This window comes from Balaenoptera borealis (assembly GCF_965194805.1).
Source record: "Balaenoptera borealis genome assembly, chromosome: 3".
Classification (NCBI taxonomy): Eukaryota; Metazoa; Chordata; class Mammalia; order Artiodactyla; family Balaenopteridae; genus Balaenoptera; species Balaenoptera borealis.
In genome coordinates, this window is record NC_138866.1 from 87,314,272 (window position 1) to 87,340,577 (window position 26,306).

The 26,306-nt window shown below is 35.1% G+C and overlaps 1 protein-coding gene across 1 annotated transcript; it reads left to right on the plus strand.

Annotated features, from left to right (window-relative positions):
- Positions 1 to 9: 9 nt before the first annotated feature.
- TERB2 (telomere repeat binding bouquet formation protein 2) lies at positions 10 to 25,819 on the plus strand. Its single transcript, XM_082388880.1, has 7 exons — positions 10 to 3,956; positions 4,073 to 4,154; positions 4,944 to 5,083; positions 7,105 to 7,166; positions 10,654 to 10,739; positions 18,561 to 18,649; positions 23,949 to 25,819. The coding sequence occupies exons 1-7, from the start codon at positions 3,893 to 3,895 to the stop codon at positions 24,089 to 24,091; spliced, it is 666 nt and encodes a 221-aa protein (XP_082245006.1). The 5' UTR covers positions 10 to 3,892; the 3' UTR covers positions 24,092 to 25,819.
- Positions 25,820 to 26,306: the final 487 nt, after the last annotated feature.

Genomic DNA, 26,306 nt, shown 5'->3' on the forward strand with positions numbered 1-26,306 from the left:
ATTCAATGAATATAAATTCTAATCTAGATTTGGAAAATATACTTCTTAAAAATGAATGTTTTGTAGTGATGGTTGCATAGCTATATATATATCCTAGAAATAAATGGACTGTAAACTTATAATGGGCAACTTTTTGAGATGTAAATTATACCACAATAAAGCTGTGTTTAAAAAAAGGGAAAGAAAAAATGAATGTTTTATTCAGATCACCAAGGGAATTAGAACAGGCCACAGGTGTATACATATTTTCCACTATCTGTAGGAGTCAACCTTAATACCTTTTCTGATATACTACCTCAGCTCTCCAGTAGTTGTCTTAACACAGATGACACAAATTTTCCCACAGTTTTCCCAGATAATTGGTTATTTTTATAATTGGTTATTCTATACTGAGTAATTTGAACAATCCCTCTACTTGGAACTCAGACTATAATTAAAGGCAGGAATTCGGGACTTCCCTGGTGGCGTGGTGGTTAAGAATCCGCCTGCCAGTGCAGGGGACATGGGTCCGATCCCTGGTCCAGGAAGATCCCACATGCCGCGGAACAACTGAGCCTGTGCACCACAACTACTGAGCCTGCGCTCTAGAGCCCGTGAACCACAAGCCCCCGCTCGCCGCAACTAGAGAAAGCCCACGTGCAGCAAAGAAGACCCAACGCAGCCGTAAATAAATAAATAAATAAAATAACATTTTAAAAAAGGCAGGAATTCTTCTAACGAGTATGAATTATGAAACACCAATATGGGATTTCCCTGCTAGAAATAGACTCTGAATAGTATTCACTAAGAAGCATGACTGGGGCTATCTTATATACTGTTTTCTCTCAGGCCACAGGAGATGAGGCTGATAGTAACCAAAAAATGAAGTAGGGCTTCCCTGGTGGTGCAGTGGTTGAGAATCTGCCTGCCAATGCAGGGGACACAGGTTCGAGCCCTGGTCTGGGAAGATCCCACATGCCGCGGAGCAACTGGGCCCGTGAGCCACAACTACTGAGCCAGCGCGTCTGGAGCTTGTGCTCCACAACAAGAGAGGCCGCGACAGTGAGAGGCCCGCGCACCGCGATGAAGAGTGGCCCCCGCTCGCTGCAGCTAGAGAAAGCCCTTGCACAGAAACGAAGACCCAACACAGCCAAATAAATAAGTAAATAAATAGCATTCCCTTAAAAAAAAAAAAAAATGAAGTAGAGGATATAGAGGCCCCAGTCAGTGTGTTGGGATTCACTGCGGTGAGAACCTCAAAAGGAAAATGCCTTGTAAAATACATTCAGAAGCATGTATGCAATGTATATGTACAGTCTGGAGAATAATACGAAGAAACAAACACTCATTAATTCACCATCTAGCTTTGGAAATAGAACAGTATCAAAACCTTTGAAGGCCCCTGTGTATCTCTCCCAGCCCTGAGGTAATCACTATTCTACATTTTGTGTCTGGATTTTTCTTTTTTGCAAATAATTCATAGGTATGTTTTTCCAACAAATGTATTGTTTAGTTTTTTCTATTCTACATATGTACGTATTCCTAGAAAGTATAGTTTCATTATGTCTGTTCTTTCAACTTTAAATGAATGGAATCATGTTGTATGCCTTCCTTCGCTTTTTTAAAATTCAAACTTAAAAAAAAATAAAAAATAAAAAAAAAAATAAATAAAATTCAAACTTATGTTGTATTCCAGTGTATGAAAATTCAACAATTTAAACATCCAAACTACTGTTAATAGGTAAGTAGTTGTTTCTAGTTGTTTTATTTTTTTAATTGTTGCTGTTGCTATTGCTAAAAGCAACAATGTTGCCATAAACATTATTGGATATGTGACCTGGTAAATGGGAGCAAGAATTCTCTAGGTTTACACCTGATAAGCACTGGTACACAGGGCATGCACATCTTCAAGTAAGTAATGCTGAACAGTTGGTCAACTCTATTGTGCCAATTTACACTGCCACCAGCAGTGGGAGTTCCCATTAATCTATGTCTTTGCCAAGTCAGTTTTTATCAGTAAGGTGGGTACACATAATGGTATCTCCTGGTTTTAGTTTGCATTTCCCTAATTACTACTGTGGTTGAGCATCTTTTCATAATTTTGTTAACCATTTAAGTTTCCTCTTCTGTGAAATGCCTATACAGATGTTTGCCCAATTTTGCATCAGATTGTCTCTTATTGATTCATAGGGTTACTTATATGTTCTGGATACCAATCCTTTGTTGGTTATTTGCACTGCAAATATCTTCTCCTATGGCTTAATACTTGTGCCTCATTTACAAAAAAATCCTTCTCAGAGGTCAGAGAGATATTCTCCTGTGTTTTATTCTACATGTTTTAAAGTTCTGCCTTTTATATTTCAATGCTTAATTGTTCAATCAACTAAAAGTAACAAGTATAAATTTGCATGCACCTAACAACATAATTTCAATGTAGATAAAGCAGTAATTAACAATAAATTAATAAATCTACAAACAACTTAGGAGATTTTTAACATGCCTCTCTCGGTAATTGACAGAAGAATCAGACAATATGATTAACAAACTTGACTCAATGAACATATGTTAGAACACTGTACCAAACACCTGAGAACATCCAACAGCTGCAGGCCATTCTTTGTAAACACACACAGAACACTGACCATATACTTCAGTCAGAAGGAAAATTTCAACAAATTTAAAAGGATTATAATCACACAAGCTATATTCTTTGACCTTAATTCATTTAAACCAGACATCGATAACAAAATAACTAATCACATGTATTTGGAAATTTTTAAATATTTTAAATAACCCATGGATCAAAAAAACTCCTATTGGAAATCTGAAAATATTTTGAATTGAATGATAATGAAAAATGACATCTGAAAAACTGGCACACAGTTTAAAGGGAATCGGTAAATCTCATATGCGCATATTAGAAAAACAAAGGATGAAAATCAGTCATCTCTTTCAAGAAATTAGAAAAAGAACAGCAATTTAAAGCCAAAAAAAAAAGTAAAAGGAAATTATAAGGGCAGAAATTAAGGATATACAAAAGAAATATATGGGAGTATCAAAAATGTCAGAAGTTTGTTCTTTGAAAAAGTCTAATAAAAATGACAAACTTCTGGTGAGACTAAGAAATGAAAAGAAGCCACTAACATCAGTAATTAATATCAGAAATGGAAAAGGAACCATTGCCACAGAGCCTGCAGACATTACAAAATATTATAAAAGGTTTTATGGTCAACTTTATATCAATATTTTTGAAATTTTAGATTAAATGGACCCAACACCAGAAAAATATAGCTTATCAAAACTGATGTAAGGCGGGGGGCGGGGAAGCTATAAAGAAAACATAATTTGAACACTGGTGATATATGACTATATTGAAGAATTGTTATTTTTTAAGTTTTTTTTTTTTTTGCCTGCACCATGCGGCATGTGGGATGTACCACGTGGGATCTTAGTTCCCGGAACAGGGATAGAAACCCTGTTCCCTGCAGTGGAATTGCGGAGTGTTAACCACTGGACCGCCGGGGAAGTCCAATGATATTGTTTTTTAAGAAGTCTTCATCTTTTAGAGATTCCAGCTGAAACATTTATAGATGAAGTGATAAAATGAGTTTTGCTTCAAAATAATAACACAGCACAACAACTTTGTTAATACTTAGGGTTTAAATCTCACAAGCACGACTGACCTGCCTCCTCCACCGAGTCAGGGGAAGCCGAGGAGCCTCCTCACAATACCACGAACTGGTCCACACAGGCTGCTGGCGCCGGGAACCTTCTTCCTTGTGCCTCAGGCTTTCCCCGCCCATTACTCTGAGAACCAATCACGGAGCTGGCTTCGGACGTCCGACCAATCAGTGATCTCGGCTCCTGGCCCCCTCCCCCACGTCCTCGCTTGTGAGGCGTGTGAGGCGGCGCCATGTTTCAAGGGCAGCGGGGTTGGTTTTGCCGCAGCGTCAGCCGCAACCTGAGGCAGTTCTGGGGTAGGAAGCTGGGCAGAAGCGGGTGGGTGAGGTGGGGAGGGGAGCACCCCCTCCTCCCTCTGGTACCTTGGCCGCAGGACACTTGATGGGCTTACCCTGTGCTCTTGCCTCCACAGTGGACGAAGGGGGGACCATCAGTGACCCGAGGGCCGCCGACTTCTTGTTCAGCTGCGATGCCTCACACCCAGACACGCTGAGGTACCTGAAGCCCACCTGGCAGTACCTTTTGGGTCATGAGGAGCCAGGAGTTGGAGATAGACGTTGCAGTCCACTAATAAATATTGATAATAGGAAGATACTGGAAACGAGCAAGTTTTCAGCCCAGTCCTAGATGTGCGGGGAGGAAGTAGGGGCGGGAATAGCTAACCTTTCTCCTCTCTTTTCTGCCGCAATGGCATGGCCTCCTACCTGGTCCTCAAATCTTTTCCCGAGTTCCAGTGGTGTGTTTCCATTTGACTCTCCCACATCCCCGTGGCGCCTTGAAGGACCCTCATATTCAACATGTTTAAACCAAATCTCCTGATTGTCTCTCATACCTGTACTAGCTGCTGTGTTCTTAAACTTAAAACCTTGGTAGTTTCTTTTGAATAATAACCCCTACCCCCATTAATCCATTAATTAATCCAATTAATCCATGACCGAACACCATGGATTGTGCCCCTGTAAATGTTCTTTGTTCTTCCTGCCACTATCTTAGTATACACCGTAAATTACCTCTTGCCCCCAAATCACAGTAGTTTATCTGAGAGGTTGCTCTGCCTCCAATCTGTCCACCTGTGATCCCCCTTCACATTGCGGTCCGATTATGTTTACAAAACAGACGTCTGATCACCGTCCTGGCTGATCCCCTTCTCACCCCTTCACTCCTCCGCCCCCAGTCTCCTGATAACCTACCGATAATTCTCTTTCCGTTCATTTATTCTTTGTTTTGAAACGTTGAATACATTCTTGTTCATTTCATAACTTCAAATATTTTCTTTCTCCTAGAATATATCAGAGTCTTGATTACATAGAAGATAATGCTACAGTTTTTCACGCCTACTATCTCTCTGCAGTAGCTAATGCTGAAACAAAAAACTCGGTGGCTTTAGGTCATTTCATTCTTCCTCCTGAATGCCTTCAAAAAGGTTAGCAAAGATCTTTCATCTAATCTCTGTTAGACTGCCAAATCCAGCTATGTCACCCAACTCTACTGATCTTTGTTCTCAGAGATTTTTGTGTTTTGTATCATTTAATATAAATAGAAAAGCATGTACTTTGGATCAGATTGCCTTGGGTGTGTATCCTCGCTTTGTTTATCATTCATTCACACGTTCACTTAGCTCTTACTGTGTGCCATGTTTCAACCAAGGTGCTGGGGATTCAGTGGTGAGTAAGATACAGATGTTGTCCTCACAGTGTTCACTGGCTAGGATCCAACACTTACTAATTTTGTCACCTCCCGAGTTGTTTTGAGGATAAAATGAGATATTAAGTAGTCTCACCTGTGAGTATATAATTAATGTTCGTTGCTAGTTTTGAATCTCACCATTATTTCTCTGGATTTTTTTCCTGATATTTCAAGATTCAGTGTGATAATAAACCCATATATTTATATTGTTCTTTATATTATTGAAAGTACTTTCGCATTAATTATTTCAGCAACCCTATCAAGTAAAGGGCAAGTGAATACATTGCTTCTGAGATTGGTTTGTTTAGTTTTCCCTGCCTGGAACACCCTTTCTTATCCTGTTCTGTCCAAATCCTACCTATCTTTTATGGACTAACTTTAAATATCCCATTTTTGTAGGTCTTGCATTATTATCCAATTCTTGATGTGTTTTTTGATGTGTATGTGTCCATCCCTAGAAAGACTGACTGAAAGTAGTAAAAATTCCCAGTGAGCAGAGTATTTAAAAAAAAAAAAAAAAAAAAAACTTGAAAAATGTTTCTATAGAAGAGCTTTGGAAACCCCAAAGATTGGGTTCTTTCTATAGTTGATGTCCTGGTGAGACCTAGTTATAATTTATAAAAATAAATTGTTCTAAGTGGTTATGTAAATAAATTAATGACTGGATAGGAGAATTGATTTACTCAAAAACTGCAAATCAGAGAATATCCACCTTCAGGGAACTTATATTGTGGAATGACTATCTGATCTAATTTTAAATTATCACTCCTATTAAGTCTTTGTGTTTAGCATCTTACATTAAAATGCATTCAATTTTTTTAAAAAAATCTGTTTTAAATGAAAACATGATCCTTTTTAAAAATGAAAAGTATGCATTATTATCCACCTAGACCAGGATTGTCTAGTAGAAGTGTGAGAGGCAAACAAATGTAAGCCACATACTAATTTAAAATTTTCTAATACCCACATTAAAAATAACAAAAAGAGATGAAGTTAATTTTAAGAAATGTTTTATTTAACCTAATGTATCTAAAATATTACCATTTCAATATATAATCAGTATAAAAATTATTGATAAATTTTACATTCTTTTTTGATACTGGATTTGAAATCCAATGTTTATTTTAAACTTAACAGCACATCTCATTTTGGACTAGCCACACATTTCAATATGTATCTAGTCTAGTGGCTGCTATATTGGACAGCTTAGGTCTAGAAGAATGTTAACTTTTTGTCCTTGAGTGGGCTACTGTGGAAACTTTTGAGATCATTGATTTAAGATAATTTCATAGTCCTTTGACATGCTGAGCATTGTAGAATTCCTGTACTACCACGCCCACTAGACATGTTGCTCATCCAACCTTTTTTTTAACAAAGTAAACTCTTGAATTCTTGAAGCACTCTACAGATTCAGGAATTTTATGCCTTTTATTTTGACTAGACAGTTGTCTTCTTTATTAATGCTTGGCCTAAAGACACTGACATCGGATGAAGATATGTATTACAGGCAAAAAAGTTTACAACAATGATTCTCATAATGCACTGGAGTCATCTGGAGAGTTTGTTAGAAATGCAATTCCCCAGCTTCTCCTAAATGATCTGGTTCAAAAAGAATCTGCATTTTAAACAAGTATCTTAGGTACTTTTGATGCAAGTGGAATAATACTGACTTAGAAATTTGAAACCTAAACAAAATTCAGAAAATTCTACAAAGTTACTTTTTAAAAAACAGTATTGGATTTGTTTTTCTTACTACAGAAATAAGAAGAAAAATTGGTAGTTTTATCTGGGAACAAGACCAACATTTTCTGATAGAAAAGGTAAGAGTAAATTAAGGTACTCGATTAGAATCTACAGTTTCAAAAAATTTTGAAAGCAATGTAATCTTAAAAATGCTTACTTGTGACATGTTAGCACCAATGACCCAGAGTAAGGAATTTAAAGGACATGCTTTTATTGAACATATCTAGTTTGACATTATTTTTACACTAGTACCTTAGTAAAATTGAGATATTTTTGTATGAATAAAATTATTCACGTAAAAAACTTGAAAATTTGAAAAAACTTGAAAATCTCAGTAATATTAAGGGAGTAATAGGTACACAGTATTTACCAGTTCTTTACTGCCAGTGTAGATGCTATTTGATTAATTCCTGTGTTGTACCATTTGTTAAATGTTATGACTAATACCTCTTAATAAATGTGTGCAATACTGAAAGTTTTTTAGCTTTTGCCATCCTGCCTCAAATTTGCCTATGCTTGTGACTTACTTCAGAATCTTTATGCAAAGCCAAATTTGGGATAATTTGAGCATCAAAAAGAATAATGGATTATATTACATTAAATTTTTTAAAATATAAATTTATTTATTTTTGGCTGCGTTGGGTCTTTGTTGATGCTCACGGGCTTTCTATAGTTGCGGCGAGCGGGGGCTACTCTTTGTTGTGGTGGGTGGGCTTCTCATTGTGGTGGCTTCTCTTGTTGCGGAGCACGGGCTCTAGGCGCACAGGCTTCAATAGTTGTGGCACGCAGGCTCAGTAGTTGTGGCGCACAGGCTTAGTTGCTCTGTGGCATGTGGGATCTTCTGGGACCAGGGCTCGAACCCATGTCCCCTGTATTGGCAGGTGGATTCTTAACCACTGCACCACCAGGGAAGCCCATACATTAAATTTTTAAAAAAATCCGTGATTCCATAGTGATACTCCAAAAGCATAAAGAAATAAAAAAGGAAGAACAGAGGAAGGAAAGGAGGAAGAAAGGTGGAAAGGGAAGAAGGAAGGAAGGAAGGAAGGAAAGGGTAGGATAAGGGAAAATTTCCTTTCAGAATAAAAGGTAATAAACGAAGAAAGGATGATAGAATAGAAAATTCGCACTGTACCACCCCCAGTAAAATAATTGATTTAGGCAAGGGTCATTAATGGGTGTTAAAATCATGATCTAAAATGATCACTTCATTGATGATCACTTATTAATTACAAAGGCAAGCAATGCTTGTACCTTTACAATGGAGGGACCTGGCAGACACCACCATAACCAACTGATAAAATTTAGCATCACCAATATTGGAACAACCTCTTGTTATGTTCAGCTCGATGTGATATAATAAAAAGTACACAATATAGGGAATTCCCTGGGGATCCAGTGGTTAAGACTCGGCACTTTCACTGCCATGGCCCCGGTTCGAATCCTGGTCGGGGAAATAAGATCTCGCCCACCTTGTGGTGCCAAAAAAAAGAAAAGTACACAATATTATCTTGTAGTGTTCTTGTTCAAAATTCTGAATCTAATCATGAGTAAATACTCACATAATTCCAGATTATGGAACATGTCACAAAGCAACTAACTGGCTTAGACTCTTTAAAACAATGTCATAAAAAAACAAAAAAAACAGGGAAGACTGTTCTAGATTGAGGCATAACAACCAAATGTGATGTATGAACCTTGATTGGATTCTGGATTTTTTAATTTAAAAAAAAGTAAAAAAGAAATTTTGAGAACAATTGGAAAAATTTAAATATGCAATGTATATTAGGTGACATTGAGTTAATGTTAATTTTCTTAATTATGATAGTGGTATTATAATGATAAAAGAATGGTTTTTTTTTTTTTTTAGAAAATGCATGCTAAAGATTAAGGAGTGAAATGTCATAATATCTGCAAATATTTTCAAATGGTCCAGCAAAAATAAAAAATGAGAGAGAGAGGGCATGCAGTGTGGCAAAAATGTTAACACTTTGTGAATCTGGGCAAAAGGTATATAGTACTTATTGTATTATTCTTTAACTTTTCAGTAAGCTTGAATTTTTTCAGAATAAAAAGAGAGAAAATCTCTGTGTCTAAAGCCCAGCAATTAATTTATGCATTTTGTATTCCTTTCATTAACTTGTTATTTCTTCCCAAAGTGTCATCATCTGAAAATAATAGCTCTTTTAGTATCTTTGGCTATGTTGTACTAAGGATCAAATATCTAATCCTTGACTTGTCAGAGTGTTTCCAGGGACATGAACGGTGGTAGAATGGTTATTATTTGATAATAATTATTGAGTATACCAAAAGGCCCTTAAAGATCGTTAATTTAATCATTCTGTTTTAGAAATGAGAAAACTGAGGTAAGAAGGTAAAGACCTGACTTAGTTCACATAGCCAGATATTAGCAAAGTGGAACCAGATTTTCTCAGCTCCAACCCAATCCAATGTTTTTTTCTACTAAAAAATTAGTAGCACATGCCTGTACTGACTGTTGACTCTAGAAATTGTATGATTATACGGTAAAGGATTTTGTTCTTTCAAATATTGATTGATGTTGAATATTATCCAATTATAATAATGTAACCATGGAATATGTAAGTAGAAGGTACTTCATCCAATGGCAATAATAAGGGTAAATCTGGGGACTTCCCTGGTGGTCCAGTGGTTAAGAATCCGCCTTCCAATACAGGGTATGCGGGTTCAATCCCTGGTCAGGTAACTAAGATCCCACATGCCACGGGGCAACTAAGCCCGCGCACTCTAGAGCCCACGTGCCACAGCTAGAGAGAAGCCACAGACAAGCCTTCACGCCGCAACCAAGACCTGATGCAGCCAAATAAAGAAATAAATATTTTTTAAAAAGGGTAAACCTGGAAGATAATTTGGGGAATATTATTATTGTTTGGAGTGGATTTGTGACCCAAATATAGAAATTTCCTAATGGCATATTAAGTAAATATATTATGTGATAGATACCAGTATCTGAGGTCAGTCACTTTCACATAATCTTTTGGAAAAGCTTAATATACATTTAGTTCTTTTGTAACTTCATAGCTAAATACTCCACTTTAATTTTGAAGGGGAAACTTAATTTGTTCAGCTTACTTCATATTTTTGATTTGTAGCTCACAGGAAGCCTAGGAGTTTTCAAGTCAAGGATTTTAAGAAAGTTTAAATTAATAATACTTTTTTTGGTTTCCTTATTTTTTTAAACTAAAAAGTAATATGACCACTTTAGGGAAAATTTTAAAAAATCAAAAAGAGAATAAAATAAGTCAGTTTTACTATCTAATAAAAGCACAGCTGATATTTTAAAAATCCTGGTCTTCTTTCTTTATGTATCTCTAAAAATATATAATTCTGTGTGTGTATTTGTGTGTGTACAAAATTTTGTGAGTTTTTCCCACCAAACTAGATGGGATGGACCTGAGTGTATAAATATTTTTGTGACTCTTGATATATATTGCAAATTTTTTTCTTTACTTTTTAAGAAAACGTTATCGATTGCATCATTGGTGTGCTGATTTTTTAAAATGTGATTTCTTTTGCTCTCCACAGCATGATGAAGTGACACCAAACAAAATAAAGTCCCTTAGGGAAAGCAGTGTACTAGCAACAGATCACAAAAAAGAATTATCTAAAAGGTACTGAATTTGTATACTTCACTGATATTCAGTATAGACACCTTTGAACACTGACTGTGTGTTTATCTCATTTAATTTTCACAGTCTTATGAGATTGATATCATTATCACCATTGCCATTTTACAGAAAAAGAGATCAAGTATATATAGATTAAGTAATTCACCCAAAGTCATACAAACTTTTATTAAATGGGGAGAAGCAGGATTTGAACTGGGTCAGTCTAATTCCAGAACGCATGCATTTAACTATTATGCTAGACTATCCTTGCAGAAAATAAACAAAAATTTTATGTATATTTTGATCACTGTTACATTATTTTTAAAATATGTATTATAATGAGAAAGAAATATTAGCAGTAATTTTATTATGATTGGAAGTTCTGGGTGATTTCCCCCTTTCCTTTCCAAATTGTTCGTAATGTGGCTACTTTGGTTTAAGAAATTAAAATTATATCTTAAAAGACAAACAAACATGGACTTGCCATTGTGTTAGGGCCAATCTCTGAGAGGCCCCCTTGTTTCAGGCTTACTCATTATCTAGTCCTAATTCCGTATTTTCCAGTTCAGTGGTTTTCAGATGTTCATAGGGAGCATTAACTATATGAAAGTCTGGTATTTAGCTGCTGAAATAAAAATGATCTTTCTTCAATATAAGAATTAATGAGTTTAATTTATATAGTTTTTTTAATTTTAAGTTTTTTTCCCATAATTTTTTAATACCTTTTGTACCTCCTATCTGTTTTTCTTTAATTTGAAATAAGTTATTATCTGATTTAACACGAAGTTTTGTATTTAATTATTTTAAGTTTAGTAAACTATTGCTTCATGGTCCTATGACTTCTAGATAATCCACCACTTGGGTTTGAGTATCCATATTCTAGGTCTTTGGGATCTCTATGTATAGCACTCCTTTGAACTTGTTATGGTTTCTGAGATAAGAAACTGGTAAGGAGAGGAAGAAAAATGAAATAGAAGAAGTAGGAGAAAATGGTTATCCTAAGTGACCTTGTAAGAGAAGAATGGGAAATAGAAATTAAAAAGTAACTCCCAGTGATTCACTTGACTAGGGAAGGCATCAGATATATATATGTTTTTTTGTTTTTCAAGAAATGGTTGTCCTTGGACTTCCCTGGAGGTCCAGTGGTTAAGACTCCACTCCCATTGCATGGGGCCCATGTTCGATCCCTGGTCAGGGAACTAGATCCTGCATGCTGCAACTAAAATATCCCACATGCCGCAACTAAAGATCCCGCGTGCCGCAACTAAGACCCGGCACAAGCAAATAAATTAAAAAAAAAAAAAGAATTAAAAAAAAAAGAAAAAAGAAATGGTTGTCCTGCAAAATGCAGAAGCATAAGGAAAAGATTGATAATATGACTACCAAAAATATTTTAAACTTGCACATGGAAATAAAAATACCATAAACCAAGACAAAAGAAAAATATACACTTGAAAAAGTATTTGACAAAGGCTATTTTCCTTAATATACAAAGAGGGCTTACAAATCTGGGGAAAATATGTCCAGTATTTTCCAATAACAACAACAAAAATAGACAAAGGTAGGTGTCTACTTAGAGCCTTTTTCTTTGTGGAACCACCAGAGGGTGCAGTGCAAACATAGATAAAATACACTTTGTCCCTACTCGAAGTTTATTTTTTTGGCATGCTACTAGTGATAGTGAACACTAAGTGGTGAACTAGTTTTTGAACACTTGCCAAATACGAGACATTTGTGAGCTAAGCAGTTCACAGTATTTCATTTGATTCTCACAACCTTGTAAGATAGTTAAATAGCATTAGCCTCGTTTTACAATTGAGGAAACAGGTTCAGAGAGCTAAATAATTCACCCAATATTATTTAAGTAGTGAACCTAATTTGACACCGACTCTAGCTGATCCAGAGTCCAAACTCTTAATCACTATGCTGTTTTCCTTTCCCAGTATGTTCCCAGATCTTCTGAAAATGGCATGAATTTTTGCTTATTTTTCTTGTTCTTAATTATTTTATTATAAATATAATGTGTGTAATTTGTCAAAATGGAAAATACTAAAAAAAGAAAAAGTACTAAAAAAGAAAAGAATAAAGAAAATTTAAATTATAAGCAAACCCACCACTCAGATAACCACCATCAACATTAGTACATTTCTTGCTAGCATTATACAGACATACACATTAAGTAGAGTTGAGGTCAGACTGCAGATATAGTCTGTCTCTTGATTTTCCATTTAGTATTCTATGGGCAGTTCCCCATTTTGAAAAACCTTATTTGATATTATGATTTGTAATGGCTGTATATGGCATTTAATCTTATTGTCTGTTTAACCACATTCCTTTAATCTTTTTTAAAAAAATTTACAATTTGTTACTCTTGCGGCACTTTCATGAACATCTTTTTAAAAATAAATCTTTCTCTACTTTTTAGATTTTTTTCTTTTTCTTTTGGCCGTGGCACGTAGCTTGTGCGATCTTAGTTCCCCAACCAGGGATAGAACCCGGGCCCTTGGCAGGGAAAGCACAGAGTCCTAACCACTAGACCACCAGGGAATTCCCTTGATAATTTTCTTAATGTAAATTCTCAGATGTGGAATTTACGGTATTAATGAGGTGTGAGTGTTTTTAAAGGCTGTGATGCCTATTGTCAGTTGCTTTCCTCAAAAGCACAAATTTAAAACTACCACCAGTGTTGGTCTCACCACATCCTCATCAGTATATTGAGTATTAATAAGAAGGCTTGTGCTAATTTAATAGATGAAAAATAGCATCTTGTTTTAATTTGCATTTTTCTTTGATTACTAGTAGGTTTGAATCTTTTTGAATTTATTAGCATTTTACATTTTCTTTTCTGTGACTTGTTTTTATCCTTTCTCCATTTTCTATTGGGAGTCTTATTGCTTTTCTTATCAACTTGTCTGACATTTTTAGCTATATTATCCTTTTGCCAGTTTGTCACATTGTTTCCTCAGATTGTTCTCTGGCTTATATTTTTTAGAGATACAAGCTTTGAGTTTTTACATTGTTAAACTAATCACTTTTCCTTTATTATTTCTTCTATCGCTTTTATATTCAGAAAAGTCCTTTCCCATTCAGGTATCAAATTGGTTTTTAATTCTGCAGATATTTATTTTGATGTATGGTAATAGGTGAAGATCGAAGTTTATTTTTGTCTTACAAATAAGAATTTTCCACCAGTTTTTTAAGAATAAATCTATCTCCAACTGATGTGATTTCCATTCTCATATGTTGTGTTTAATGTGTCTGGAGATCTGTTTTTAGACTGTTTTATTCCATTAATCTATGGATCTATTTTGATATCAATACAATATTCTTTTAAGTTATATAACTTTATGTATTTTAATACCTGACAAGGCAAGTAAATACCAAACTCATTACTCTCCTTTTATTTTTATTTATTTATTTATTTATTTATTTCAAATGATACTGTTTATATGTGGAATCTAAAAAAATGATACAAATGAACTTATATGCAAAATATAAACAGACCCACAGACATAGAAAGCAAACTTATGGTTAAGAAAGGGGAAAGGTGGGGGGAGGGATAAATTAGGAGCATGGGATTAACATAAACACCCTACTCTATATAAAACAGATCATCAACAAGGACCTACTGTATAGCATAGGGAATTTTTTTTTTTAACATCTTTACTGGAGTATAATTGCTTTACAATGGTGTGTTAGTTTCTGCTTTATAACAAAGTGAATCAGTTATACATATACATATATCCCCATATCTCTTCCCTCTTGCGTCTCCCTCACTCCCTCCCACCCTCCCTATCCCACCCCTCTAGGTGGTCACAAAGCACTGAGCTGATCTCCCTGTGCTATGTGGCTGCTTCTCACTAGCTAGCTATTTTACATTTGGTAGTGTATATATGTCCATGCCACTCTCTCACTTTGTCCCAGCTTACCCTTCCCCCTCCCATGCCCTCAAGTCCATTCTCTAGTAGGTCTGCGTCTTTATTCCCGTCTTGCCCCTAGGTTCTTCATGACCATTTTTTTTTTAGATTCCATATATATGTGTTAGCACACGGTATTTGTTTTTCTCTTTCTGACTTCACTCTGTATGACAGACTCTGGGTCCATCCACCTCACTACAGATAACTCAACTTCGTTTCTTTTTATGGCTGAGTAATGTTCCATTGTATATATGTGCCACATCTTCTTTATCCATTCATCTGTCGATGGACGCTTAGGTTGCTTCCATGTCCTGACTATTGTAAATAGAGCTGCAGTGAACATTGTGGTACATGACTCATTTTGAATTATGGTTTTCTCAGGGTATATGACCAGTAGTGGGATTGCTGGGTCATATGGTAGTTCTATTTTTAGTTTTTTAAGGAACCTCCATACTGTTCTCCATAGTGGCTGTATCAATTTACATTCCCACCAACAGTGCAAGAGGGTCACCTTTTCTCCACACCCTCTCCAGCATTTATTGTTTGTAGATTTTTTGATGATGGCCATTCTGACCAGTGTGATACTCTCCTTTTAAAAATCTCTTCCTTAGTTCTTCATGCCTACTTATTATTTTTCTATTTTCAAATTTTAATTATTTTTAATAGGAAATATATTCATATGGTTCAAAATCCAAGATACACAAAAGGGGAAACTATGAAATATACTGACTCCTAGATAGCCAGTTTCCCTCTCAGAGGCAACCAATGTTATCAGTTTCTTATATATGCATATACTAGCTAATTCAAATAAATATTCTTTCATTTTTTTCTTTTCTTCACAAACAGTAATATTCTATAAACATTGTTCAACACCTTTCCTTTTTTCTCTTAATAATTTACCTTGGAGATCATTCCATATTACTACATAAAGAGCTTTGTCATTTTTGTGCTGTGTAGTATTTTATTGTATGGATTTACCGTAATTTATTTAACTAGTCTTCTATTTTACTGGACTTTCAGGTAATTTCTAATTTGCTGTTAAAAACAGTGCTTCAGTGATTGATCATGTAATGTCATTTTGCATGTGTGCGAGTGTCTTTAGGGTAATTCTTAGAAGGGGAATTGCTAGGTCAAAAGGCATATACATTTTGTATCCTTGATACAATCATTGTCAAATTGCCCTCCATAGAGGTTAAACCAGTTTACATTCCTAGTGTTTGTATATTTAAGTACCTTTTCCAGGCTAGGGTAACCAGCCATCCAGGTTTGCTTGGGACTGTCCTGGTTTTAGCACTGAAAAGCCCATGTCCTGAGAAACCCCTCAATCTAGGGTAAACTGGGGTGGTTAGTCACCATTCTTTCTTCTATACTTTCTCCAACGCAGTGTGCTAACATATGTTTTGGTCTTTCCTAATCTGATAGATATAAAGTGGTATCTCACTCTAGTTTTTTGTCTGAATTGCCATTATTATGAGTGAGGTTGAATGTCTTTTCATAGTTTAAGAACCATTTATAGTTCCTATTCTGTGAACTGTTTGTTCATATCCTTTGCACATTTTTCTATTGACTTTTTTTTTTTGCAAGAACCCTTTACGTTTAGGAGAATGAATTTTTTGTGAAATAAATTACAGTTATTAGCTTATGTTTGTCTTTTGACTTTAAAAATGTTGGGTTTTGCATGCAGAAATTTTTTACTATATGTATTCATTCTTATTAATATTTTCTTTAATGGCTTTTTGAGTTTTATGTCATACTTAGGAAAGTCTTCTCTAAGATTACTGTTATTATTTTGCTATGGTTTCTTCTTAGTGATTTCTTTATTTTTAAATTCAAATCTTTGATACGTTTGGAATATATCTTGGTGTAAGATATGAGGTGGCTATCCACCTTCTTCTTTTTTTTTCAGATAGTTACCTACTCTTGGCTATTGATTGAATAATTCATCTTTTCCCCCACTGTACTGAAATGCCACCTTTATCCTAGGTTAAATCCACATAAGTATCTGGGTCTATTTCTGGACTTTATATTCTATTCCATTAATTTGTCATGCAACAATGCCACTCTGTTTCAATTGTTTATAATATGATTTAATATCTAGAGCTAGTTCCTCCTCCTTGCTCTTTCCAAATTTTCTTAGTTAACTATTCTTCCTGGTTTACTTTTGCATCTGAATTTTGGAACCAGCTTGTTCATATTAAAACAAAAATTTCTGTTGTTATTTTTAGTGACATTACAAAAAAATATAGATTAATTTAGGGAGACTTTGATATTGAATCTTCCTATCCGAGAAAATGGTATTTTTTTCCTTACTTGTTCAAGTTTTCTTTTGTGGTCCTTAAAAAACACTTTCATATTTCCTTCATATAAATCTTATACTTCTTTTAAGATTATTACTAGGTATTTTTTTCATTCTGTTGTAAATTTGTTCTTGCCTCCTATTAGATCTTCTAACATGTGATTGTTCATGTGAATTTTAGAATTATTTTTTTCTTAAACACTAAAATCCCTTTGGGATTTTATTGAGAATTGTATGAAAGTTGAGAAGAATTGATGTCTTTATAATTTTCAGTATTCCTCTCCAAGACAATGCTTTTTTGTTTTTCTTTATTTTTCTTTTCTATATCTTAGTAAAGTTTCCTGACTTTTCTACAGATAGAATCAGAAACTGCTTATTATGTTATTCCTAGATTTTTGTGAATTTTGTTGCTATTGTGGATTGGATCATTTTTTCCTTCATTAGTTATTGCTGACATAGAAAAGTCATTTATTTGGGGGTATTTGTCTTATATTTACCCACTTGGAATCTTTAAGATTCTAAAAATATTTCAGTTGATTCTCTTGGCTTTTCAGGGTACACATTTATATCATTTGTTAATAATGAAACTATTTCTTCTTCCGTTTTACTATATAACTCTTCCATTTCACTAGATATCTCTTCCATTTCTTTCTCTCCCCTCCCCCATCTCTTTTTGCTTGGCCAGAAATTTTAGAGCCATGATAAATAATATCAATGATAATGGGTATCCTTGTTTAGTCCCTGAGTTTTCTGGGAACATTGTTTTGCTTTATTTGTAGGATCTCATCCTAACTGAGCTATGGTTTCTTTTAGAAGAGTTTAGATGAACTCTAACTTTTAAACAAATTGAAAATAAAACCTTTGTTATCACTCAGTGTAATTTTAGATTTTTTAGGAAAATAAATTTAAGGATGACTTCAATTTTTTATTAAGGTTTTTATTTTCATATAATTGTATTATCTATGGATTATATGTAGTCTAAATATAGTAAATTGTTATTTGGCAGTTAGAAAATAGGATATTTTAGTTGAAAACTGCTTAGCTCTTTAAAAATTAGAATATAATTAATTATATACTATACAACCACACTCAGAATAATTTAACTTTTTTCTTTTTAACTCAGAAGTCACTTAGTATACCTCATGATTTTCCCAGACATCATTTTTTATTTATTTTAAAGTGTGGAAGTATGAATTAATAGAATTCCAATTATTTGAACACTGAATAATAATAAATGCTGTGATTATTTAAAATGGAGACTTTTCTTTTAACATATTTAAGATTACATATGTATATCTGTTTTTTATCTAATTATAAAGTATTATTGCATTATTATACTTTCAAGAATATTGAGAAAAAGACCCACGTCTGTATTTACTCAGTAAATATTTGTTTTATGAAGCAGCCAAGAAAACCAAAAATATGTATATGGGCCCTTGTATTACTTAGAAGCACAAAGAAGTTCGTAGTTAACATTTTCACCCAATAAGACTGAAGTCTGATCACAGAGCAATTAGATTGCTATATATATTGCCTGGAATCATTTCTCATTTGTAAAACAAGTCCAAAAAAATATAAACATGACTTTCTATATGTTTCTATATTTTATAGCACAGAAAAGCATTTTATAAGGACTCCAGTTGTAGAAAAGCAGATGTACTTCCCTCTTCAGAATTATCCAGTGAACAACATGGTAACAGGTAATTTAAAATAAAATTTAGAGTCAACACAAGTAGGGAAGACACAAGGGAACATTTTGTACAAAGTAGAACGCCCTCTATTATACATGCTAATAGGAGACATCATTCACACATTAAATAAATTAATCTGCAGAACTAAGCCAAAGATAGGCCCCATATTTTCTGTGTTAAAATGCTGGTCTGTCCTGCCCCTAGATGTAGAGAATAGACTTGAGGACATGGGGAGGGGGAAGGGTAAGCTGGGACGAAGTGAGAGAGTGGCATGGACATATATACACTACCAAATGTAAAGTAGATAGCTACTGGAAAGCAGCCACATAGCATAGGGAGATCAGCTCGGTGCTTTGTGGCCACCTAGAGGGGTGGGATAGGGAAGGTGGGAGGGATACGCAAGAGGGAGGAGATATGGGGATATATGTATATGTATAGCTGATTCACTTTGTCATAAAGCAGAAACTAATACACCATTGTAAAGCAATTATACTCCAATAAAGATGTTTAAAAAAAATTCCTGGTCTATAGGTAAGGTGAAAACACACCCCTGTTTACATTAGACAGTCCCAATTTATACGTGTTGTCCTGGCATTAGCGTTTACTCTTTTTTATATTTTTAACATCTTTATTGGAGCATAATTGCTTTACAATGGTGTGTTAGTTTCTGCTTTACTCTTAAGTGTCCCAATTTGGAAGATTAATTGTATGGACAATTCTAATTATAGTTTCCTTTGAGAATCTGATGAAACATAGGTCCCTTTCCCTAAGCATACACACACACAAACATAACACACAAACTTTACATGTAATTTAAAGAGGCTCAGATATGCCCGGAAGCCCTTTCATGGATCACCCAGGTGTCGATGGACTCCATATTTGGGTTTCCTAGTGCCCAACATAAAGAGAAGACAGCTAACTGAGGCTGACATTGAGAGGGTGCAAACAAGGGAACTAGTTGAAAAGTAACCATTGGGATTTGGATAGTGCTATGTGAGGTGAGATAAGGAAATAATATTGGGATAGTTTGATCTGGGTAGTATTCAGCAGGGTCATCGATAATTTTAAAAATAGAAGTTTTAAAAAAATTGTTTTTAAAACACTGCAATTAAAAAGTATAGGCTTTTTGACATTTCATTATAAAATCATTTGTACATTTATCATTTTCTCTTTATTTAGCAGTGTCAAAACTACCTCTTGCAACTAGTTCACAAATTCCTAAATGTCTTCTCTCATATTACTGTTCCTTCTAACCAATTTGTCTAGCCATTTGTTTTATTATTTTTTTTCTCCTGTTCATTTGAGTGATATAAAATAGCCTTCAGAAAAGCACTTCAAAAAGAACTTTTAATGTGTAGTTTTGGGCTGAGTGTTGGAGACATCAAAGAAAACTTCTATCCAACTGTGATAGTAGAAAAGTCAGTTTTGGAACGCTTAGGAGCAATTGTTGACTCCAAAGGACAATGAACTAAGTAGAAGTACAGTTGACCTTTGGATAACATGGGTTTGAACTATGAGGGTCCACATATATGAGGATTTTTTTCAATAATAAATGCTACAGTTCTACATAATCCTCAGTTGGTTGAGTTTGTGGATGTAGAACCACAGATAAGAGGAACCTTGAATCCCCAGGGCTAGCTATATATTATAAGTGGATTTTCGACTACAGGAAGGGTTGGCACCCTTAACCCCCACCTTACTGGTGAGTCAACTACTTAAGTACTGAGACTGGGAGTAGCTGATTGCTGCCTAGATTTATCCTTACACCTACATATTCAGATAAAGTGTAGGTACGTTAAACCATGGTTGTGGTATAGTACTGGTATTGAGTTTGCTTCAGGCAACTCCATCACCAGGTACTAAATATCTTTTGTTCATTTGGACTTACCAAGTGTTTGATAACATATTATAAAGATCAATGTTAAATATTAAAATCAGCAACACAATAAAGACAAATGCTTAGATTTGGACAAGTAACAATGTTGCTCTGTTTCATTGCCATCTGACTGTTCAAAAAGACATGACAGTGTTAGATAAAAACAAACTAAAAAAGAACTGTAAAAATAATCATTAGTCAGAATCTTTAAAGTATAATTTTAACCTGTGGTAAGCTGGTATTGATTTTATCAGTAGAAGTAAAATTTTTGATTTTTTAATTTGTGCAATTGAATAATTATCTTCCTTTATATTTCTACATTAAATTTTAAAATAACACTTTCTTGGAAGAAAGCTTCATTTTTTAAAAGATAATTCAGGGACTTCTCTGGTGGTCCAGTGGTTAAGACTCCATGCCCCTTAAGACTCCATGCTTCCATTTCAGGGGGCACGGGTTTGATCCCTGGTTGGGGCACTAAGATCCTGCAAGGTATGGCCAAAAAAAAAAAAAGATAATTCATTTGTCTTTAATTTTGATGTGAAGTGACAGTCCTTCCTTTTTTACCATGCCCATCTGCTTGTACAGGAAGAAATAACTTCTTGTTGGGAAAATCATCTTGTGTTACTTAAAAATGTAGTGAGTGAGAGTTCTAATTTAGGCAGTGGTATCAATTTTTGTGACTATACCTTGACTGTCTCTTCCTCAAAAATGGGTTGAGTTCAACTCAGTGAATGTTAAATCTCTTAAAATAAAACTAATTAGATGTTTGGTTTTAGAAAGTACAAGTTGGAGCTATACCGTAGAACAGGGTTTCTCAGTCCTGGAACTGCCGGCATTTTAGGACAGGTATTCTTTGTTGGAGAGGGCAACCCTGGCCAGTGCCCACTAGATGCCAGTAGTATCCCATCCAGAAACCTGCCCCCACCCCCGTGACCCCCAAGTTGTGACAACCGAAAATATATACAGGCATTACCAATGTCCCATAAAATATCAACGGATTTTTTTTGGTCTGTTTTTTGTTTTTGACTGCAATTAAATCCTCTAGGTCTGATATCACTGGTTATTACCCATGATAAAAAGTTCTGATTAACAGCTACTTGTGTGATTAATAAAAGGGAAAAAATTACTAATAATGATAAATATCTTGCAGGCAAAAATTTTTAAACAAAAATTCTGATAATTAAAAGTTTGGGAACTTATAGTAGATACTGTATTAATTATCTGTTGCTGTGTAACAAATTGCTCCAAAACTTAGCAGCTTAAAACAACGGACACTTACTATTACATAGTTTCTGAGGGCCAGGAATCCAGGAGCATCTTAGTTGGATACTTCTGTCTCATAATCTCTAATAAGGTTGCAGTCACTTTGTTTGCCAGGCTGCAGTTATTTCAAGGGACAGCTGGGACTGGAAAATCCATTTCAAAGCTCATGCATGTGGTTGTTGGCAGGCCTTGGATTTTTGCTGGGTTTTGGCAAAAGGCTTAGACTCCTCACCAAGTGGACTTTTCCATAGGGCTGTTCACAACATGGTAGCTTTCTTTCCTCAGAGTGCGAAATGCAAGTGGGAGAAAGAGTGTGCCCAAGACAAAGAGAAGCCATGTCTTTTTTTATATCCTGTTCTCAGAAGTGACATATCATTACTTCTGCCAAGTGCTGCTGGTCATATAGACCAACCCAAGTACAAAGTAGGAGGAGACTACACAAATTCGTGAATACCAGGAGATAGGGATCATTCAGGGCCATCTGGGGCAGGCTGGCTACCACAGACTCATATGGAATTGTCCACCAAGAATGCCTTTCCTAAGAACTCTCTTTTCTTCTTCCCAATTCATTTGGGTTACATTTTCTAAAACATGAGCTTGCTCCTACCCGCAACAGTTGGTTTGGGAGTGAATACCTGATCTGAGCTGGGCCAATCACAGTTCTTTGCGATTTTGGATTTCTAGACATGGAATGCAGCAGTCATGTCATTCTTATTCAAGTGACCATAGCTCTAAGATATAAAACTTAAGGGCTATCAGCGGGCATGTTTTCTACCATGTACGGAAAGCCAGCTTGTGTCAAGAGAGGAAAATGAAACTAACATGCAGAGGAAAAAACTGGAGGTTAGTGACATGGCCATGAGAGCTGGTGCTAGTTATTTCTGACTCCCAGCAATATGTTTGCCTTCCCCATAGTTTGACTGATATGGCAATGTCCTTCCAGTAAACTCCCCTTTTGTTTAAGCTAGTTTAAATTGGGTGTATGTGAACTTCAGCCTAAAGTCCTAACTACTCCAAAACTGCTACAATAATCCATTTTTATGCATAAATGTCCTATCCTTCTTTACCTTACAGGAATATTTTTATTAATATGGTAATTATTTAAAAATTTTCTATCCTCACACATATCTTTAGAAACTTCACACAGTGTATATGTGCAATTAATTAAACATTAATATTTTTATGTGCTAGTTTATTTTACACAGAAATCTAGCCGTTAGGCAAAGAGCATGAACAGTATGGAGTATAGTAATTGTGCTTTAAAAGATTTTCTGAAGTAAATGGCTATGATTAAAATATCTTTAAAGATACTAGTCTATTTTGTATAATTGGCTTCATAGTTAATTTATTAACTGTGAATTTATTATCTATTATTATAAACAATCAAACTGTATAGATAGCCTGGTGATAATGGTGGTGGTCTAAATTCAATCATCCCTGAGCTCTACCAGAATTTTTTTCATACAGTATCTACTTTTAAACCAGGTTTCAACTTTAGTGTAAACCACAAACACATATTACACATGAAACATTATCACTCAGATGAGCAACTGCTATCAAGGAAATATTGCTTAAAGTCATTGAGTCCTTAAGCTCTCCCCATTCTAGGTTTTCTTTTTGATTCTCATATCTATTTCAGATTATTAATGACATCAGAATTACTCACACCTATAACCTTTGTTGACCAAGCAGTGATAACAATTTTCCTATTAATTTTTTTACTGAAGACTGTTATCTCAGTGCTAGCAGTGCAGGAAAGTGTCGCTTGCTGTACTAGGGAAGGTGAGCTAGCTGTTTGTGCTGTTAGTAGCTAGTTGGATAGGTAGTTCTAAGTGATTACATTCTAAGCCAGACACATGTCCCAGTTATTTTGGTCTAGGTACTTTTATGTTCCATCCCCAACCTGTACATCACACTCTCTGTAGTCAAAGTGGCAAATCAAGAATCTGTGTTTTAAAAGGAGGTAGAAGGCTGGGGGGATAGTGGTGAAGGGGGGAGGAGGGTGTTCCCTGATAATTATCAAGTTTCACGGAGAATCTTCTCACTGGTATTTCTTCTTTTTACTTCTTTTCTAAAAACACTCTTTGGGAATCTTAACTCTAATAAATCAAAGACATTGAAAAGCAGATAATATGATAGACTTTCGTATATATATATTTTATTCTGTAGGTTATGTATCAATTGATGCCATGAAGAAATTTCTTGGGGAGCTACATGACTTCATTCCTGGAAGTTCAGGTTATTTGGCGTACCATGTTCAAAATGAAATTAACATGTCTGCTATAAAAAACGAATTGAAGAGGAAATACTAAGTTAAATATTGTCCTTCTATCTCGGCATTTATTTTCTGTAAAATATTACCAAAGATGTACATAATTTTAAATTCTCCTCTTTGGGACAGAAGGATGGGGAAATGGAGAAGAAAGAATTCTTTCTTCCTCAAAATGTATCTTTAGGAAATTCAGATTCATTTGGCTCTGTGTTTTGACATTTGGGCTGGACTTTTCCCCTGCTTGTAAGGTTATGTCCACAAATTCTGAGTGCACAGTTGTTATGGAGTAATTGTCAATGAAACATACTTCATAAGAAGTCTTAATTTCTCTCTCTCTGTGTCAGATATTCTTTTGGCTTTAATGTTCTATTAATTATGCATATTTTTTCTAGGTTTAATGTTGTAAATGCTAAGTTTTATGATTCTGGTCATCTTATTTTGACTAAAAAATTAGAACACAATAGTTGAGTTTTGAATTACTGTTTCTGACTTGAAAAATATGTAAGAAAGTAAAAGTAAAACATTTTAATAACTCAGACTTCATGTATGGACAGTTTCTGATAATAAATGTATCAGAAGTGATTTAATGTAAACAAGTGTTATGTCTTCTGAAATGAACCCGCAAGGTGCCATAGAATCACAGTGCTGGAAAGGACCTTAGAGAATACTGAGTCCAGCCTGTTTGTTTTTAATGAGAAAATGAAGGCCTTGAGAAGGTGTCTTGCTTAGAGTGACTAACTGGGAGCTAAACCAGGACTGGAACACAACCCTCTTGATTTTCCAGGCCAGTGCTTCCCCACTCTCCCACATGGTATATGCTGTAGTCTATGTCAGATATAATAGCAGATATGCAAAGGGGACTCAGAAACAAGCCAGCATGCTTGGCTTGTCTTTTAAATAAGCTGAAATAGTGTTGAGATTTAGTGATTTCAAGAAGGCAACTTCTTATCTTTATTCATATGATCATGCTATGTAGAATCTGGTGGGCTTATCACATTGTGGAGATTTGTAAATGACATACCTGTGAAGCTATGATCTTATTAAAACTGTACTTTCTTCTAGGAAGTGCATACCAGTTGTAGAATTATCTAAAGAAAATGAACTTTTTTTAGTGTTTGGATCATTTGTGTATATGTGGGCCCCGGACTTTCTCTCATGACTCAAATTCATAATACAAAATTTTAACACTAATCTCAGCATCAGCTGAGAAAGTTCTGTTTTTCCCATATGGTAACTTTTCCTTATATATCTTCATATTTGTGGTTAAATTCTTCTGAACACCTAAGTATCAATTATCTTTTTCCTGAAATGTATTAAATATTATCTCTCCTGAACACTTTATCTTAGTCACATCCAGTTGATTATGTTTCTTATGTAAAAACCAAGCCTGTCTGTGTATCTTGAATTGATTAAAAGGATTAAGTAAATTTACACCAAGTTATGTACTTGGGATTTCTTGGGAGTGTTCAAGTATTTTTCTGACATAGGTAGTATGCATGTATTAACAAAGTAAATAAAAAATTACAACAAAAGTGATTCCCAAACAAAAGTGATTATATCTTTAAGTGTATATAGAAAAGGTCACATGCAATATATATGCTTGAAATAGAACCAGAAGCAATAAAATCAGTTGATAATATAAGCCTTTCAGGAATTAGAAGCATGTGAACAAATAAAATAGGCAAAGATAAACTGTTTTGTTAAAAATCTATTGTCTTCTTTATCCATTCATCTGTCGATGGACACTTAGGTTGCTTCCATGTCCTGGCTATTGATGACTCTCTTTTTTTTTTAAAAGAAATTCACGTTCGTTCGTTCATTCATTCATTCATTTATTTATTTATTTATGGCTGTGTTGAGTCTTCGTTTCTGTGCGAGGGCTTTCTCCAGTTGCGGCAAGTGGGGACCACTCTTCATCGCGGTGCGCGGGCCTCCCACCATCGCGGCCTCTCTTGTTGCGGAGCACAGGCTCCAGACGCGCAGGCTCAGTAATTGTGGCTCACGGGCCCAGTTGCTCCGTGGCATGTGGAATCTTCCCAGACCAGGGCTCGAACCCGTGTCCCCTGCATTGGCAGGCAGATTCTCAACCACTGCGCCACCAGGGAAGCCCATGACTCTCTTTGAATTACGGTTTTCTCAGGGTATATGCCCAGTAGTGGGATTGCTGGGTTGTATGGTAGTTCTGTTTTTAGTTTTTTAAGGAACCTTAATGGGAAGTGAAAAGCAGTATGATTTTTTCATTGATCATTTAAACT